The 17,246-nt window shown below is 42.5% G+C and overlaps 1 protein-coding gene across 10 annotated transcripts in view; it reads left to right on the top strand.

The window, feature by feature from the left end:
* The window catches only part of ZNF75D (zinc finger protein 75D), a 28,159-nt gene extending 12,656 nt beyond the window's left edge, over positions 1-15,503 (top strand). For 3 of the 10 annotated variants that reach the window (XM_018044138.1, XM_005700407.3, XM_005700408.3), the window contains exon 6: positions 2,307-3,237. In XM_018044138.1, the coding sequence (XP_017899627.1) occupies positions 2,307-3,016 (710 nt within the window). In that variant the 3' untranslated portion in view covers positions 3,017-3,237. Of the gene's footprint in view, positions 1-2,306; positions 3,238-12,609; positions 12,687-14,047; positions 14,192-14,630; positions 14,763-15,119 lie in introns of those variants that run through there. The other 7 variants (XM_018044139.1, XM_018044141.1, XM_018044142.1 and 4 more) reach the window with 7 other exon arrangements.
* The last annotated feature ends 1,743 nt before the right edge of the window (positions 15,504-17,246 follow it).

Below are 17,246 nucleotides of genomic sequence, written 5' to 3'. Positions count from 1 at the left end.
TCTGGTACAATGTTGAATAAGAATGGTGAGAGCAAACATCCTTGCCTTCTTCCCAATTTTATCATGGAAACGTTATGTCTTTCACTATTACATGTGATGTCAGTGCAGGGTTTTTATTGATATTTTATCAAGTTGATATAATTCCTAACTTTCCTAGGGTTTTATTTTTGGCTCTGCTGGCTCTTCGTTGCAGCACTCAGGATCTTTTTAGTTGAAGTGTGTAAACTCTTAGTTGTGGCATACAAATTCTTAGTTGCATCATTTTAGTATCTAGTTCCCTGACCAGGAATTGAACCTGGGCCCCTTGTATTGGGAATGTGGAGTCTTAGCCACTGGTCCACCAAGGAAGTCCTTCTTGAGGTTTTTTTTTTTTAATGGTTAATGGATGTAGGGTTGTCAAATACTTTTCTGTGTCAGTTAATGGGTTATGATCTTTCAAAGCTTGTTGGTATATGGTGGGTTATGTTGATTGATTTCAAATATTGAAATCCTACTTGATCATGGTATATAATGCTTACATATTGTTACATTCTGATTGCCAATATTTTGTTGAGGATTTTTGTGTTGAAGTTCATGGGAGATGTTAGTCTGTAGTTTTCCTTTTTAGTACTGTCTTTGTGTGATTTTGTTATCAGGGTAATTACTGGCCTTATGAAATGGTTTGGGTAGTATTTTTTCTTTTCTGGAAGAGATGATATAAAAGTGGTATTGATTGTATAGATATTTTGTAGAATTCTCTAGTAACACTATATGAATCTGGAGATGTCTGTTTTGGCAGCTTTTTAATTATGAATTCAATTTTTAATTTTCAGAGTGCTGTTCAGATTACCTATTTCACACTGGTTGAATTCTGATAGTTTATAGATTTTGAGAAATTTACCCATTTTCCCCTAACTTAAAATTTGTGAACATAAGTTGGTTATAGTATTCCCTTATTATCTCTTTAATTGCTGCAGAATGTGTAGTGATAGACCCAATTTCCTTCCTAATATGGATGGTTTGCATCTTCTTTCATTTTTGCCTAAGTTAATACAGGTTTATCAATTTTATTAATTTTTTGAGGAGCAAGTTTTTTGTTTAATTTCTGCTGTGATCTTTATTATTCCTTTCTTCAACTTTTATTTTCCTATTTTTCTAGTTTCTTGAGGTAGAAACTTAGATTATTTATTTGAGAGCTTTCCTCTTTTCTGTTGTATGCTTTTAGGGCTATACATTTTCCTCTGAGCATTCCTATAGCTGCATTCCACATATTTTGATATATTATAATTTCATTTTCATTTAATTATGTATTTTTAAATTTCCCTTGAGACTTTCTCTTTGAATCATGGATTATTTAGAAGTATATTTCCCTTTGTTTACATATATTTAAATTTTTTCTATTGTCTTTCTGGTTTTGATTACCAATCTGATTCCATTTTTGTCAGATTGCCTTTCCTCACTCACATTGTGATTTTTTTTTTTTTTTGGTTCTAGGTGTGCTGTGTGATTTATTTTTTTGTATCCTGATCATTTTGTCTATTATGTTAGGAGAGTCTGGGTCCTATTTAAATATTTTAATGGGCAGTCACTCTGTTTTAGTTTAGCATGTAAGTTCTTTCCTACTTTGTGGAATATGTGTCTAGTGACATAATTTTCAGAGCCTTTATGGTATTATTTTGGTCTCCTTGATTTATGTGGTACTGCTGGGATTCCCATGTGCTCCTGCTCATGCTGCCAAAGAGTGAGGAATGAGGAAGATCTTTACTTAGGCTAGAGTGTCTCTCGGTGGGAATCTCTGACCCATAGGGATGAAGAAGCTTCCTGGGGCAGGCTGCTAGTGGCTGGTTAGCGAGGTCCATCTTGCTAGTTCTGCATGACAAATCTGATGTCTCCGATTGGAGTTCTAATGTTGTCAGAAGGTTTCCCATTTCAGATTGTGGATGGAGTAAGCCTATTCAGGTAGCCTTCTGTTGCTCAGTTGAGATTTGGAAAACACTAGATCTGGGTTGCCTACATTTTTTGCATGTGGGGATGTAGGATACCTACTGTGTTACTCTTATAGTCCTGGAGTCCCAAACAATTTTGCCTTCCTCTTACCACTTTTTAGAATTCTCTGTTCATTGTATCTTGCATTCTTGAATGGATTTGTTGTTGTGCCCAGAAAGGAAGACCAGGGAGAAATGGGTCTGTGCCATTTTGTCCAGATTGGACCAAAAATCCCTTGTTCCTGTATTTTTAAAAAGCTGTCAGCGTTGATTTTTCTTTCCATGCCTGCAGTTTTCTTGTTCTGGGAAACAGGTGGCTGATTCTTCTGTTTATTCCAACAGGGTTAAAGCTCAAAAATGACACTGGAAATGACCCACCTGTATCTCTTCCTACATTAGAGATACAACCATCAGGATGCGAAGTAGTAAGAAAGGCCACAATGAAAGATGCTGAGACAACAATGGGCAATGAAAATTACGGTTGTACATGCAGGGTACGGAAACGAGTTCGTGCTTTTCCAGGGAGGAAAAGAAAGAAACTTAAAACTTGTAAACAAGAGCTTCCAAAACCTGTAGGTGTTCACGGGAAAGGCTATGAGGGAGAGAAACCTTTTAAATGTCAGGAATGTGTAAAAAGCTTCAGAGTTAGCTCTGACCTTATTAAGCACCAGAGGGTTCATACTGAAGAGAAACCCTATAAATGTCAACAATGTGATAAGCAGTTTAGATGGAGTTCAGATCTTAGTAAGCACTTAATGGCACACCAAGGAATTAAACCATATAGGTGCTCATGGTGTGGAAAAAGCTTTAGTCATAACACAAATCTACACACACACCTAAGAATTCACACTGGAGAGAAGCCCTTTAAATGTTATGAATGTGGGAAAAGATTCATTCAGAACTCCCACCTTATTAAACACCAGAGAACCCACACAGGTGAGCAGCCTTATACCTGTAGCATATGCAAGAGAAATTTTAGCAGGCGTTCAAGCCTTGTTAGACACCAGAAACTCCACAAGAGAAGGGAATCATGTCCAGTGTCTCCAGTCTGAGGAAAGTCACCATTTAGAGATAGATCCTGGATGTGATGAAAGAGTGCATAATGTTGAAGTAGCCAGTAACAATGTTTTTAGGAGGGGCACATGGGATGTTTTGCAAAAAGGAATCTAAACTCTCTGTTTTATGCAGCTTTGTATCTTCAGTGCCTACTACCAATACCTGGCAAGTTCTTTATAAATAAAAGAGTGGAATTGTTCTTTCATATCTGAAGTTACCTGTTTGTATCTGTCTGGTTACTCAGCCTCCCCATCCTCCATGATCTAAATTCTTAAGGTATCAGGTACTCAGTAATACATGATGGTGAGGAATCCTACTCCCATTCTTTCTCAGTAGAGATGGATCATAAGAGTACACAGTTTCTCTGAAGGGAGCTCAGAATGAATTACTAAGTTTGAGGCAGTATCTGTGGCTGTCATCCTATCTACATGAACAGCCTAAGTCCAGGGTTCAGGGAACTGTATCCTGAAACAGGAAGAGAAGTTTCAGTGTTTGCCCTGGGAGAAGTACCCCCATTCTAGTTGCCTCTCCCCTGAGCACCCACTACTGCAGTGTTTTCTGTCGATTAATTCTAGCATTAAGCAAAGGCCTGGGGGCCTTGGAAACACTTGATACCTTTCTTCCTGCTGAGCCTTCAACACTGAGGTATTTAGACTGAAATGATGAAGGAGGCAGCCTGGGCTCTCTTCCGAGTACCTATCTCCATAGAAGGGATAGGGCATGTGAGTGGCCTTTTTTTTTTTTTTTTTTAACTTTTGTTATATGGACTAGAAAACTTTCAAGTTTATGCCACCCTGCTCCAGGACCTAACAGGAGGCCAACTTGTATGGCTCTTCAGGCATTGCTTCATATGTATGGATGCTTTGCAGGAAGATCTGGAGATTTTGCAAACTGAATTATTCAGAATGGTAAGGAGAGCCCTATGGCCTCATGGTCTTGTAGCCTCAGTGAACATTGGATGCTAGGAGGGGATGTCCAGTCAGAGCAGGGTAAGGCCTATGACTTAAAAGTGATGGCTCACTGAAAGCCAAGTCAGACAGAAACTGGTTTGTTCACATTGGGATTTTAGTTCCCAGACCAGGGATCAAACCTGTGCCCCCTGCAGTGGAAGCATGGAGTCCTAACCACTGAATAGTCAGGAGAGTCCATGTGTAGCATTTAGAAAGAAGAGATGGACTCAAAAATTGAAGGAAGTACTGTGTAGATGGAGCCAGTAGTTATTGCCTATTCACCAAAGTTCCTGAGAACAGGTTGGCAAAAGGGCACTCCATCTTCCCAAAGCTGCTGTCCCCACTCAGAACACTTGTAGCTTCAGCACCTGGCTGGGCTCTGTGTTGTACAGCAACTTCTCATCTGCTACAGAGATAGTTTTTTTTTTTTTAAGGCATAAATGGCAGGAAGACCTTTTAGATGTAAATAGAAACAGGAAGAGGATTGGGAATTCCTGGTTCCAAGTTCAGATGCTCCACTGCTCCAGGAAGAAAGGACATTCTTGTAGTGGAACAGAATGTAGAAGTTGGGTCTCCTGACTGACTTATTAGTACCTATTTTTCCCTTTCAACCCTCTGCCACGGCCTCGCAGGGCCCCCTTCCCCATGCATCTTGACCACTCATATCAGCCCTCACCATCTCAGAAGTGGGCACTAAGGGAAGAAATGGCAGGATGGAATGAAGGAGAGATGTCATTCTGCTTCATACTCGCTAGCCACCTCCCCAGAATGTGGCTAAAGAGGTGAGAACTCCAATGCTTTTCTCAGGACAACAGAGACAACATACAAAATCCAGGGGACTGGAGATGCAGGCTGGATATTCATTCAGGGGACAAAATGGAGAGCCCACTTAAGATCCCACAGGCAGAGATGGCACTGAAGAGATGAAAGATGACCAGAGCCGGGGGTGAGGGCTGTGGGCTCCTCTATTTCCACCACTGTGCTCCAACTCAGAGCAAGTGAGAGATATCAGGGAAAAGATTGGCTGAGAATGGAGCCAGGAGAGCAGCAGGCCGTGGTCTTTTGCCTTCCAATCTCTGTGATGCCTGAGGTTGGGAGTCAAGGGCTCAGGGAGCAGAGTGCCACTGCCCACTGTGACCAAGGTACCAGGACCTGTCCTCATGTGTAGGCCAGTTCATTCAAGACATGTCCCTTCAACTTCTGCCCAGAAAACTGACGTGGCTGCTACCAAAGAGCCTGTGGGGCGTCGTTTCCAGCCCTTCTCCCATCCCAGCAGCCTCTTCCTCCATCACTACCTTGCTCCCTTGGCCATGGCCATGCCCGCTTCAGCCACCATGAATTGTGAGTGTCAACTGTCCCTCTGTCCCCAGGGGAATAGGCACAGTGACTGAGAATGGGCAGGAAGAGAAGAATGAAATTATGGTCTTGTCAGATTCAAAAGCTCTCTTTGCTACCTCTTTTCTGTAGTTTTTGAAAAGCATGAGATGTTAGGTTGTTGGTCACCATGATGACCCTGTTGGGGTGGGATGGAGGGAAGCTATTCCTAATAAGGAGGGGATTCCCTACAAAAGCCTGTCCCAGGCCGGGTGATCAGACAGTGGCTGTGAAAGCCGTCCATTCCTGTCACTGTCTTTGCCTTCTTCCCTCCCTCTGTGCCACCTCCTCCTTCCTACCATCATGGGCCAGGCGAGGGATGCAGCTGTGGAAAAAGTGAAGGGGAGGAAGGGCCATCCTCCTGAGGATCAACAGTCATGAGCACGTGAGGAGGAGTGGTGGTGAGCACCTGTCACCTCTTGATCTTCCAGACCACCTGGGGAAGGAGGGAGGGAGGAGGCCAGGCCAGCTCTGGGAAGCAGTTCTGCCCCAGGGTTGGCATTTCAGGTGAAGTAGAAAGATGGAGAAGGAAATGGCAACCCACTCCAGTGTTCTTGCCTGGAGAATCCCAGGGACGGGGGAGCCTGGTGGGCTGCTGTTTAAGGGGGTGCACAGAGTCAGACATGACTGAAGCGACTTAGCAGCAACAGCAGAGAGAAAGAGCCAGGAAATGCCAAGAGAGGTTTCCCTCATCCATCCTTCGGCGCTGATGTGTGACGGGGGGTGACAGGAAAGAACTGACTCCAACCCCTGGGCTGCAGACACCTCAGAGGAACTTGAGTTTGGTGACAGATCTCATGGCTGAGAGTGTTCTCTCTTGAGGTAGTACCCATATATCTGCCATCCCCAGGCCTCCCTTGGGGAGGCCCTTAGCTTCCCTAACGGGTGTTATTGTGGGTTTTCTTCTTAACCTTATGCCCCATTCACTGAAGTGTCAGCACCATATTTTTTGGGCATTCCCCATGCTGGAGCCAGTGCAGGTTCTCACATAAAGTTGAGGTGGTACAGGCACAAGCTATCTGCGCATTTTGTGTGTGTGTGTAAAAAGTAAACCTAAAGGGAAACATCTAATCCCTTGCCAAGACTGAAAAATAGCCATCTTAACTCTGTCTATTGTTTGCTTTTAAGGAATAGTTAGGGAGTTTTGGGGAGAAGGCAATGGCACCCCACTCCAGTACTCTTGCCTGGAAAATCCCATGCGTGGAGGAGCCTGGTAGGCTGCAGTCCATGGGGTCGCTAAGAGTCGGACACGACTGAAGTGACTTAGCAGCAGCAGGGAGGTTTGGATGGACATGTACGCACTGCTGTATTTAAAATGGATAACCAACTGTAGGGCACAGGGAACTCTACCCAATGTTGTGTGGCAGCCTGGATGGCAGGGGAGTTTGGGGGAGAATAGATACACGTGTATACATGTGGCTGAGTCCCTGGGCTATGCACCTGAAACTATCACAACATTGTTAATCGGCTATACCCCAAAACAAAAGTTAAAAAAAGGCCCTTCTTAAAACAGGTAAGCAGGAATGTGAGCTGAGAGAAATGTAACAGCAGGGGGCAGTCTATGTGGCTCATATTCTGCTTTGTCCAGCCCTTACCCCCACAGATCCTGACACAGCGGGTGAAACCTTTCTGAAAATTCACAAGGGAGAAAATTCTCAGGTCTTCAGGCTCAGTGGACACAGGCCTACCCAGGCCCAGGCTCCTAATGGTCCTTGTACAAAGACTCGCCCCTCCCTTGCCAAAGCCTTTCTGCCTATTGTGCTGGCCAGGGCCCCTCTGGGAGCTGGCATCCCTGTGGGATAGATCAGCATGAAAACAATATATCTTCCCTTCAGTGGTCTTTGACAAGTCTGGGAAGCAAGGCTTCCTTATCTGTGGTCCATGGATGAGTTCAAAGGACTTTCAAAATTCTGAGTATGTGGGCATTTCTCTGAGAAGCTAGGTGGTAACTTTTGTGGATTATTGAAAGTCTTTGTGACCCCTGAGCCTTTAGGCACAATTACTGCTGCAGTTACTTAAAGCTGTGTCCCTGACTCCTCAAGTCTTGTAGTGCATTAGGGCTGAAGGGCCCTTGGAAAAGCCAGGGAGACCATTCCCCTGGTTTTACAGAATAGGCAACTGAAGCTTAGATGGTTTCCTTTCCAGGGTTTTGAGGCAGAAGGGGGATTGCAATAGAGTCTCCCAAGATCCAAGCCTTGAGACTAAGGTCCCTTTCTCCACACATCACAGTACCTTCACCCTGGCAGTGGCATCTCAGGAAGTGTCATCACTTTCAAAAGGTGATCTCTTGGCTATCTCCCATGGGACTAGGGACTAGGAATTCGTTTTTAGCGATGGTCTGTTTTGTTGTTGCTTCCCAGGTGGCTCAGTGGTAAAGAATCTGCCTGCCAATGGAGGAGACATAAGAGACACAGGTTCAATCCCTGGGTCAGGAAGATTCCCTGGAGGAGGTCATGGCAACCCACTCCAGTATTATTGCCTGGGAAATCCCATGGACAAAGGAGCCTGGTGGGATACAACCCATGGGGTTGCAAAGACTCGGACACAGCTCAGTGACTAAACAGCAACAATATCCTTGCACAGGCAGGTCCAAAATCCTCTGATAAAGGAGAACACACTTCAGAAGTTGGGGTGCTGCAGTTCCCTAGCCCCTGCCAGTCAGCAGAAGCCTGGGTGCTCGAGGCCCAGATAGGCTTCTTGGAGATGCTGTCTGAGGAGTACCTCTGATGAGTCCTTTAGTCCAACAGGCTTCAAACCAAGGTTCACTTATGCCTGGGGGGTACCCAAAGACTGCCCAAGGGAGACTGGGGCACAGATAGTTTTAAAGGAATCTATTTCTGGGGCCTCCTTGGTGGTCCAGTGGTCAAGACTCTGCACTCCTAATGCAGGGGGTGAGGATTCGATACCTGAATAGGGAACTAAGAGTTCGCCTAGTGGCCCAAAATAAATATATAAAAGAATCTATTTCCAAATCCTTAGTTTCATATCTTTTTCTTCCTAAAACTGATCTGGGGAGACCCAAAGGACAATATTCCATTCCCACCTTCCCTTCTCCTCAAGCCTCCCACCACCCTCCCCTGCTCTGACCTCACCATGGTACCCCACCCCAGAGTGAAAAGTGTTTGAGGAGCCAAAGAAGCCTCATTATTAGTGCTGTTGGAATCTTGGTGAAGAAATCGTCACCTGCCCCAAGGTCATGAAGATATTTTCCCATGTTTTCATTTACAAGTTGTATTATTTTACTTTATATGTTTAGATCTATAATTCTTCTGGAATTGATTTCTTAAACAAAATGTAGCATATCCATTCAATGGGTAATTATCTAGCCAAAAAAAGAATGAAACATTGACACATGTATAATCTGCTGCTGCTGCTGCTGCTGCTAAGTCGCTTCAGTCATGTCTGACTCTGTGCGACCCCATAGACAGCAGCCCACCAGGCTCCTCCGTCCATGGGATTCTCCAGGCAAGAACACTGGAGTGGGGTTGCCATTGCCTTCTCCGATGTATAATATTAATGAACTTCAAAAAACAATATGCTAAATAAATCAGGCACCAAAGGTCACGTATGATTCCACTTACTTGAAATACCCAGGGGAGGTAAACCCATAGAGACAGAAAGCAGATAAATTTTCCAGAGGCTGAGGAGGCTGGAGTTTGGGTTGATGAGAGTGTTTTCAAAGTTGATGGATGTCATGGATGCACAGCATAGTGAATGAACTAAGTGCTACTAAACTGTAGCATTTTTTGAGGTACACTTTTTGAGGTCCATCAGTGTTGTAGCGTGTGTCAGTTTTCATTTCTTTTTATAGCTGGATTAGATTCCATTGAATAGATAGGCATATTTTGTATCCATTCTTTCACTGAAGGACATTAGGGGTATTTTGATCTTTTGGCTATTGTGAATAGTACCATATGAAGATTCATGTACACATATTTGGATGCCGCTTTTCAAAATAGGGATTCCCTAGTGGCACAGATGGTAAAGAATCAGCTTGCAATGAAGGAGACCTGGGTTTGATCCCTGGGTCGGGAAAATCCCCTTGAGAAAGGAATAGCTACCCACTCCAATATTTTTGCCTGGAGAATTCCATGGACAGAGGAGGCTGGCAGGCTCCTCAAAATAACTGAAAAAAGCAATTCTTTTAGGTATATACCTAAGAATAGAATTTCTTGGCCACATGGTAGTTGTATGTTTAACTTTCTGAGCAAACTCCAAATGGTTTTCCACAGCATATGCACCATTTTACATTCTCACCATCCAAGTACAAGGGTTCCAGTTTCTCCACATCTTCACCAAGTCTTGTTAATGTCCATTTACTTTTCATTATAGCCATTCTAGTGGATGTGAGGTTGTACCTATCATTGTGGTTTTGATTAGATTTCCCCAATGACTAATAATTGAGCATCTTTTCATGTGCTTGTTGGTCATATGTATATATTCTTTGAAGAAATGTCTGTTTGAGCCCTTTGCCAATTTTTAATTGGGTTGTTTTTTTTTTGCAGTTTGTTATTTATATATTCTGTTTATTATTTATATATTCTGTTAGCTATTATTATAAGTAATAGTTATTTTATATATTCTATATATAATAAATAATAGTTATTTATATATTCTGGATGCTTGAACCTTACCCTATATGTGATTTGCAAATATTTTCTCCTATTCTGGAGAAATGCATCACTTTCTTGCACAGAAGTTTTTACTTTCATGAAGTCCTATTTTTTTCTTTAATTTCTTATGATTTTGGTGCTATATCTAAAAACCATTGTCAAACACAAGGTCATGAAGATATGACCTATGTTTTCCTCAGAATTTTTATGTTTTAGCTCTAACATTTAGGTCTTTGATCCATTTTGAGTTAATTTTTGGTTGTATTGTAAGGTAGGGGTCCAACTTCAAACTTTTTCATGTGGATATACAATTATCCCAACACTATTTTTTGAAGAGCCTATTTTTCCTCATTGAATGATTCTGACACCCTTGTCAAGAATCATTTGATAGTAGATGTATGGGCTTGTTTCTGAACTCTCAATTTTATTTCATTTGTCTATATGTCTGTCTTTATGCCAGTACCATACTGATTTGATTACAATAGCTTTATGACAAATTTTGAAAAAATCAGAAAGTGGGGGTCCTCCAATATTGTTCCTCCTTTTCCATGTTGTTCTGATTATCGGCATGTCTTGCAATTCCATAGGAATTTTAGGGTTGGCTTTTCTGTTTCTGCCAAAAGAGCTGTTGAAATGTTGATAGAGATCATATTGAGTTTATAGATTGCTTTGTGTAGTATCGTCATTCTATCAATAAATCTTTCAATCCATGAACACAAATAGTTTACATAATCAAAGAAGGAATTACTTTGATGATTAAGGTCTGTTTAAAAATGCAGCTTTTAAGTAGATAAACATCAGGTAGATCTGGGTAGGCCATATTCCAGGCCTTGTAAAATCCACTATAAGACCAATTGTAAAGAAGGCAGAGAAGAAAAAGGTAATAGGTAAGAAACTTCTAATTGCATATTAATTACTTGATCATATGAAATATTTACTATGCCTGGAAAGCAACTCCAAAAGGTATATCCTGTAATGACTGAATGGTACTGATTTGGTTAGTGCTTTCATTTGCAACAACATCTCTCCAATACTAAATAAGCTTGTTCTAAAATTTTAAGTTATAACTAATATTTTAAGAAATATTAGACTTGATTATACTTACCAAAGGAACATCAGTATTTTCCTTTGTGTTAAATATGGATTTAGACTTTTACTTAAAAAGGAATTAATGTGATCAAACTGATTAATTCCAGTCATCATTGTTGGGTCACACCTAGTACCAATTAGTCTCTGAAACTTTTGCTTCTGTCTTCCCTTTCATGGCACGGTTGCTAGTCAACGTACTCAGTTGGATTTGGGGGCAGACCATTAGGAGGCTTCACAAAAGCTATAAAATTCCTTTCCTCAGGTGGCCCTGGCATTCTAGGAGCTCTGGGTCAGCATAATGGCTCATTCTGATAACTGTGTGTGAGGATGATCCCAGGGCAAGGTACACTTATGTCCTTGTACATTTAACTTATAATTTGCACATGACTGTGCACAACTGGCAGGAAATTACAGACACAAAGGGTCAGCATTTCCACATATTTTGGTGGGAGGGGGGCAGAAATTCAACCCATAACATCCTGTTTTAATTTGTATTGGACTGTATTAACTATTTTATGTGGGATTGAAGGTGCAAGGTCTTCCATTTTATAGAGCAAATTGTGTCAAAGACTTTATTTTTCATTAAATCAGAGCATATTTTAGGGTAATGGGCTATGGAGGAATTTATGCAAGGCAACAGTTCTGATGGTTACAGTGAGGTATAGTTTTTGTCCTCTATTTTTGTGTTTGGTAACTCTCTCCAAACTAAGAGTAATAGGTTCCTTTTTAAAATTTAGTGAAGACCCCCAGGTATAACTGTGTTTCCTAAGCCTGGTGCTGATTAAGGCTATGAAGCTTTGCCAATTGGTGCATATGAACAGATCCTAAAGTTAATTTAGAACCTATATTGTAAGGGTACAAAAGCCAATTCAGTTCAGTTCAGTTGCTCAGTCATGTCTGACTCTTTGCAACCCCATGGACTGCAGCACGCCAGGCCTCCCTGTCCATCACCAACTCCCAGAGCCTATTCAAACTCATGTCCATCGAGTCCGTGATGCCATCCAGCCATCTCATCCTTGGTCGTCCCCTTCTCCTCTTGCCCCCAATCCCTCCAAGCATCAGAGTCTTTTCCAATGAGTCAACTCTTCGCATGAGGTGGCCAAAGTAGTGGAGTTTCAGCTTTAGCATCATTCCTTCCAAAGAACACCCAGGACTGCTCTCCTTTAGAATGGACTGGTTGGATCTCCTTGCAGTCCAAGGGACTCTCAAGAGTCTTCACTCATAAATCAAAGACCTGTGAGAAGTCCAAGAGATTCTACACCTATATAGAAAAAATAGCACAGGCTGTGGTGGGTGGGCTTCTGTTTAGTTGTGGCCTGTGGGTTCCAGAGTGCATTTGCTCAGTAGTTGTGGCATGTGGGTTTAGTTACCCTGCAGTATGTGGCATCTTAGTTCCATGACCAGGGATCACATCCCTGTCCCCTACATTGAGAGGCAGATGCTTAACCACTGGACGGCCAGGGAAGTCCTGGCTCTTCCTTGACTTGAGCAAAATCTCTCTGTTAAAACTTCTCCCATGGGAGGAAATACAAAAAGTATCCTATGTTCATTGCATTTCAACAGGTCTGCTGGGTAATGTCAGCAATTATGGTCTCAAGATCCAATCATCCAGTGAAAGCTTCAAGGCAATTCAATTCAAGGTAGGATTCTCTATACTTCCTTGATCTCATTGCCAGGCTTGGCAATGAGTCTCAAATTATTGCTTTTTGTTAAACACCAATTCACATAAATGGGGTGTTAAGTTGTAGAAAATATAGTTGTGAGTGGTCAGACTTCTCACGCCGTATTACCTTGTGAGTCTCTGATATAGAACAACTAGATAGTTAATGTTAAAAGTGTGTGACCCATGTGGATATTGTCTCAAAGTAGGACATAGATTTCTACAGGATGTTTTATTAACAGTGAAGACTGGACTTTGTGTTTTTTACAGTACTACTGTTTAAGGAACTAAAATGACTATTATGAGGAAATGTGACTTGGCCCCACACTGGCTGCCCTGCTCAGTCTCACATGACAACTGAGGAAACCGAGATATGGATGCCTGGAAGAGGGACCCAGGCCATGTGCCCCCTTCCTTGAGTGGCAGGGAAGGCTCGGCCATCCGGGTTTCCTCTCAACCATGTAGGACCATGTAAAGGCACTAAGATACTGTTTTCAATGTTCAGAACAAATAGAGGGATGGGAATTGTTTCCTCGTCTTCCATAAGGATCAAGAGGAGGCAAACTGAAGGGGTAGAAGGCTGGGGCCCTTATGCCAAACAAATTGGGTTCACTTCCTGGTTCTGCCACATACCAGCTGTATGACCTTGGGCCAATTACATGATTTTCCTGCACCTCAGTGCCCTCTTCTGGGTAAGTGGGTGTGACAATGGACCCACCAAAGCTATTATGACATTACATGAGCCAGAGTATGTTAAGCCCTTTGGAGAAGTGCCTAGCAGACAGACACCCTGAGCAGAGGTCTGCTGCCGCTGCCGCTGTTCTTATCAGGAATGTATTCCTCATAAAATGGAAGCCTGAGACTGGAGAATGCATATCATCACCTTCTCTTTCTCTCCTGAATGAGAACCTCTTAAAGCCACAGACTGGTAGAGAGTCTTCCCTGGCAAAGTCTGTGCCCTTGCCTTGAACTCTAGTTACAGGTTGGTTCACTGTTTGTTTGTCTGGGGGTTTTGATATCTTTCTTCTGAGCCCCAATGCTCTTTTCTTGGAGAAAACAGGCTGAATTTGGGTCAACCTGCCTTGATATTTGCACTCTCTGTGTCTCAAATTTATGCTTCCAGGAATCTTTTTTTAATTTAAATAGTTTTATAGAATTGACTCACATTTTTAGATTCTTGTAGAAAATACAAGAATTATATCTACAGAGATCAACTAATAATCCATCTCTCTACCCCTTCTCTGTATTCCCCCATCTTACACTCCTACCCCAGAAGAACTGCCATTTGCTTGCTGTAAACATTTCAGCTTTTATTCTTTGCATTTACTTTTATCAATATAGATGACTCTGAAGAAATACAAATGTGATACTAAGACACATATTGTTTTTCAAGTTTCTTTCTTCAACTATCATTTCTTGGATATTCTTTCCAGGTCAGTACATAGAGGACCCCTTCACCATTTTCAGTAGCTGCATTTTATATCATACTATTGATATACTATAATTTATTTACATAAGGAAAAATTGCCTTTGTCTTAAGTGGCTGTCTCTTTGGAATAACAAGTTATTCACCCAGATATTTTATAAAAACTATTGGATATAAGTTAAATACATAAAAGAAGATATGTATCTAACAATAAAATATGAAATAGCAGAAATGATGTGTCCATTTCACACTGACTACAAAACACACATGAATATCATTTTTAAAACTAGAGAGAAGTGTGCTTGAAGCTTTTTATTTTCTGTTTTAAGACTAAAAATACCATTTCTTGCATGACAGGAAAATTAATTACTGCCATCCTATCAGTTCTTCCCAAAACACATCTTTGAATTCAGTGCGAGCACAGTCATGAACCTCAACAGTATTTTGCCATGAAATGAACAGTTTATTCAATCAAATAAAAGAGAATCTATGTGAAAGCTTTGCAGGTGGCTCAGTGGTAAAGAATCCTCTTGCGTGTTTGATCCGTGAGTCAGGAAGATCCCCTGGAGGAGGAAATGGCAACCCACCCCAGTATTCTTGCCTGGAGAATCCCATGGACAGAGGAGCTTGGTGGGTTACAGTCCCTGGGGTCACAAAGAGTTGACATAACTGAGCAACTAAACAAGATGTGGAAACAGCCATGATTGTGAGCTGTTTCAAGATGTGAAAATCTATACTATAGATTTAGCGACTAAAACAAGAATCAAAAATATGTCAGTGGAACAGAACAGAGATTCTCAACACAGACCCATGTATATGACAGAATGAAGGAAATGATAAGGTTGACATTTCAAATTATACTATGCCCCAAAGCAATATCTTATGACCACTTGCTGAAAGCAAGTGTGTGTGGCAGGAAGGTGGCAGGGGTGTGGGGCAAGAAGTCCCTCGGTCCACTGGATTAAGTGGGTTTCCCATCTTTTTCAGGACCTCTCAGCTGTGCTCTCTTCTGAAAGCTGTCTGTGGAATCAACCAGTCATGGATAAAGGAACCTCTAAAGTCAGTCCTAACACACCCATACCAATCATCAGAAGGCTGGCAGATAAATACCTAAAACCCACCCTGGCTTCCAAAAACATAAAGAGTTTTTTACTTGGTAGGCAACTGGGAAGGCACAGAAATGATCTGGATTTGTCCAAATGGCTGTGGATGCTGACACGAGCTGCACCAGGGTGGAGTTGGCCATTGCCAAAAAGTCATATAACCTACCTGCTTATGCCTGTCCATAATCTTGGAAAATGCAAAAAAAAGTAAAATAACAAAATCCTCCCTTGTTTCACTGGTTAAAATGAAAGATGCCTGTCAGTCCTTCTAGTTTGATATGTTTTTATGTTGATATAATTTTCCTGGGTTACACTGTAGAGGAAATTCTATTCATTCTAACAGTCTTTGCAGGGGCTCTCAGACACAGTGGAGATGGTGAGTTCACACTTCATATCAGATTTCTTTCAGCTTTAATCTGAAAAAAACATCAAAGGAATAGTTGGGTAGTTGTAGGTCACTCAAGGACCCAAGACTCCTGTCCCCTAGGAAAGACATTCACTGCCATTCACTGCCAAGGAAGCACACTGCTTCTCTGCTGGGCCTGAAACTGCCCTCCCCACTCCCCCAAGAGACACTCTGCTGCTGGGAGGCACCAGCAAAGGGAATCAGGCCACAAAGAGCCCAGGCCCAGGAAATACTCCCCAGCCCCACTGGTCCCTGCCTCTTGCCTCCAGAAGCTCCCCACATAGCAAGCATTCCTGTCTCTGGAGGCAGCAGAGGGAATTCTTTCCCTCACCTAGAATCCCAAGGTGGCCTGGCCTGGGAAAACTCCTTCCATTTCCCCAGGCAGCATCCCCAGGAACTCAAGGAAGCCCCAGTAGCCTGCAATAAACCAAGCAAGGCAAAGGCCCCACAAAGGCTCTGAAAATCACGCTGTCCACACAACCACAGCCCAGAGTAGGAGGCCAGGGCCTGCTCTCCAAACCCAAACAGGGAGACTACCTGCTACACTACCAAGCTTCCAGAGAACCCAGTGTCTCCTAACATGACACCAAAAGTCCAGGACACAATGGAAAATCACCCTTCATACAGAGAAGCAGGAGATTCACAACTTGAATGACAAAAGGCAACCAAGTAACACTAACTCCAAAATGAATTAGGCGTCAGAATTATCTGTGATTTTAAAGCAACAACCATAAAAATAATTCAACAATTAAATGTTCATACCAGCTTGTTTGGGGCTTCCCAGGTGGTGCTAGTGGTAAAGAACCCATCTGCCAATGCAGGAGACATAAAAGACGGGGGTTTGAGCCCTGGGTGGGGAAGATCCCCTGGAGAAGGGCATAGCAACCCACTCCAGTATTCTTGCCTGGAGAATCCCCATGGACATAGGAGCTTGGTGGGCTACAGTTCATGGGGTCACAGAGTTGGACACGAATGAAGTGACTTAGCACACACACACATACCAGCTTGTTTGTAATAGCCAAAAGCTGGAAATCACCCCCAGGTCCTTCAGTGGGTGAGTGGTTCAACAAACTGTGATACATACATACCATAGCATGCTACTCAGCAATAAAAAGGAACAGATATTGTTACACAGAAGGATTTATATAAATCTCTGGAGAATCATGGTGAATGGGGAAAAAGCCATCTCAAAAGGTTACAAACTAAGATTCAATTTATAAAACATTCTTAAAATGACAAACTTCTAGAAAAGGAGAACAGGTTGGTGGTTGCCAGGGGTGAGGGGTTTGGGAGTGGGTAGGAGAGGGGTGGATGGGAAGGACAAGATGAGGGTGAGTCTATGAAAGAAAAGCAGGAGGGCCCTTACAGTGATGAACTAACTGTTCTGTATCCCGACTGTATTCATGTCAATATTCTGGGTGTACCTTGTGCTGCAATTTTGCAAGTTATTACCACCAGGGCTTCCCTGGTGGCTCAGATGGTAAAGAATCTGCCCACAATGCAGGAGACCTGGGTTCAGTCCCTGGGTTGGGAAGATCCCCTGGAGGAGGAAATGGCTACCCACCCCAGTAGTCTTGCCTAGAGAATCCCATGGACAGTGGAGGC

This window comes from Capra hircus (assembly GCF_001704415.2).
Source record: "Capra hircus breed San Clemente chromosome X unlocalized genomic scaffold, ASM170441v1, whole genome shotgun sequence".
NCBI lineage: Eukaryota > Metazoa > Chordata > Mammalia > Artiodactyla > Bovidae > Capra > Capra hircus.
This window is presented reverse-complemented; position numbering and strand designations above follow the sequence as displayed.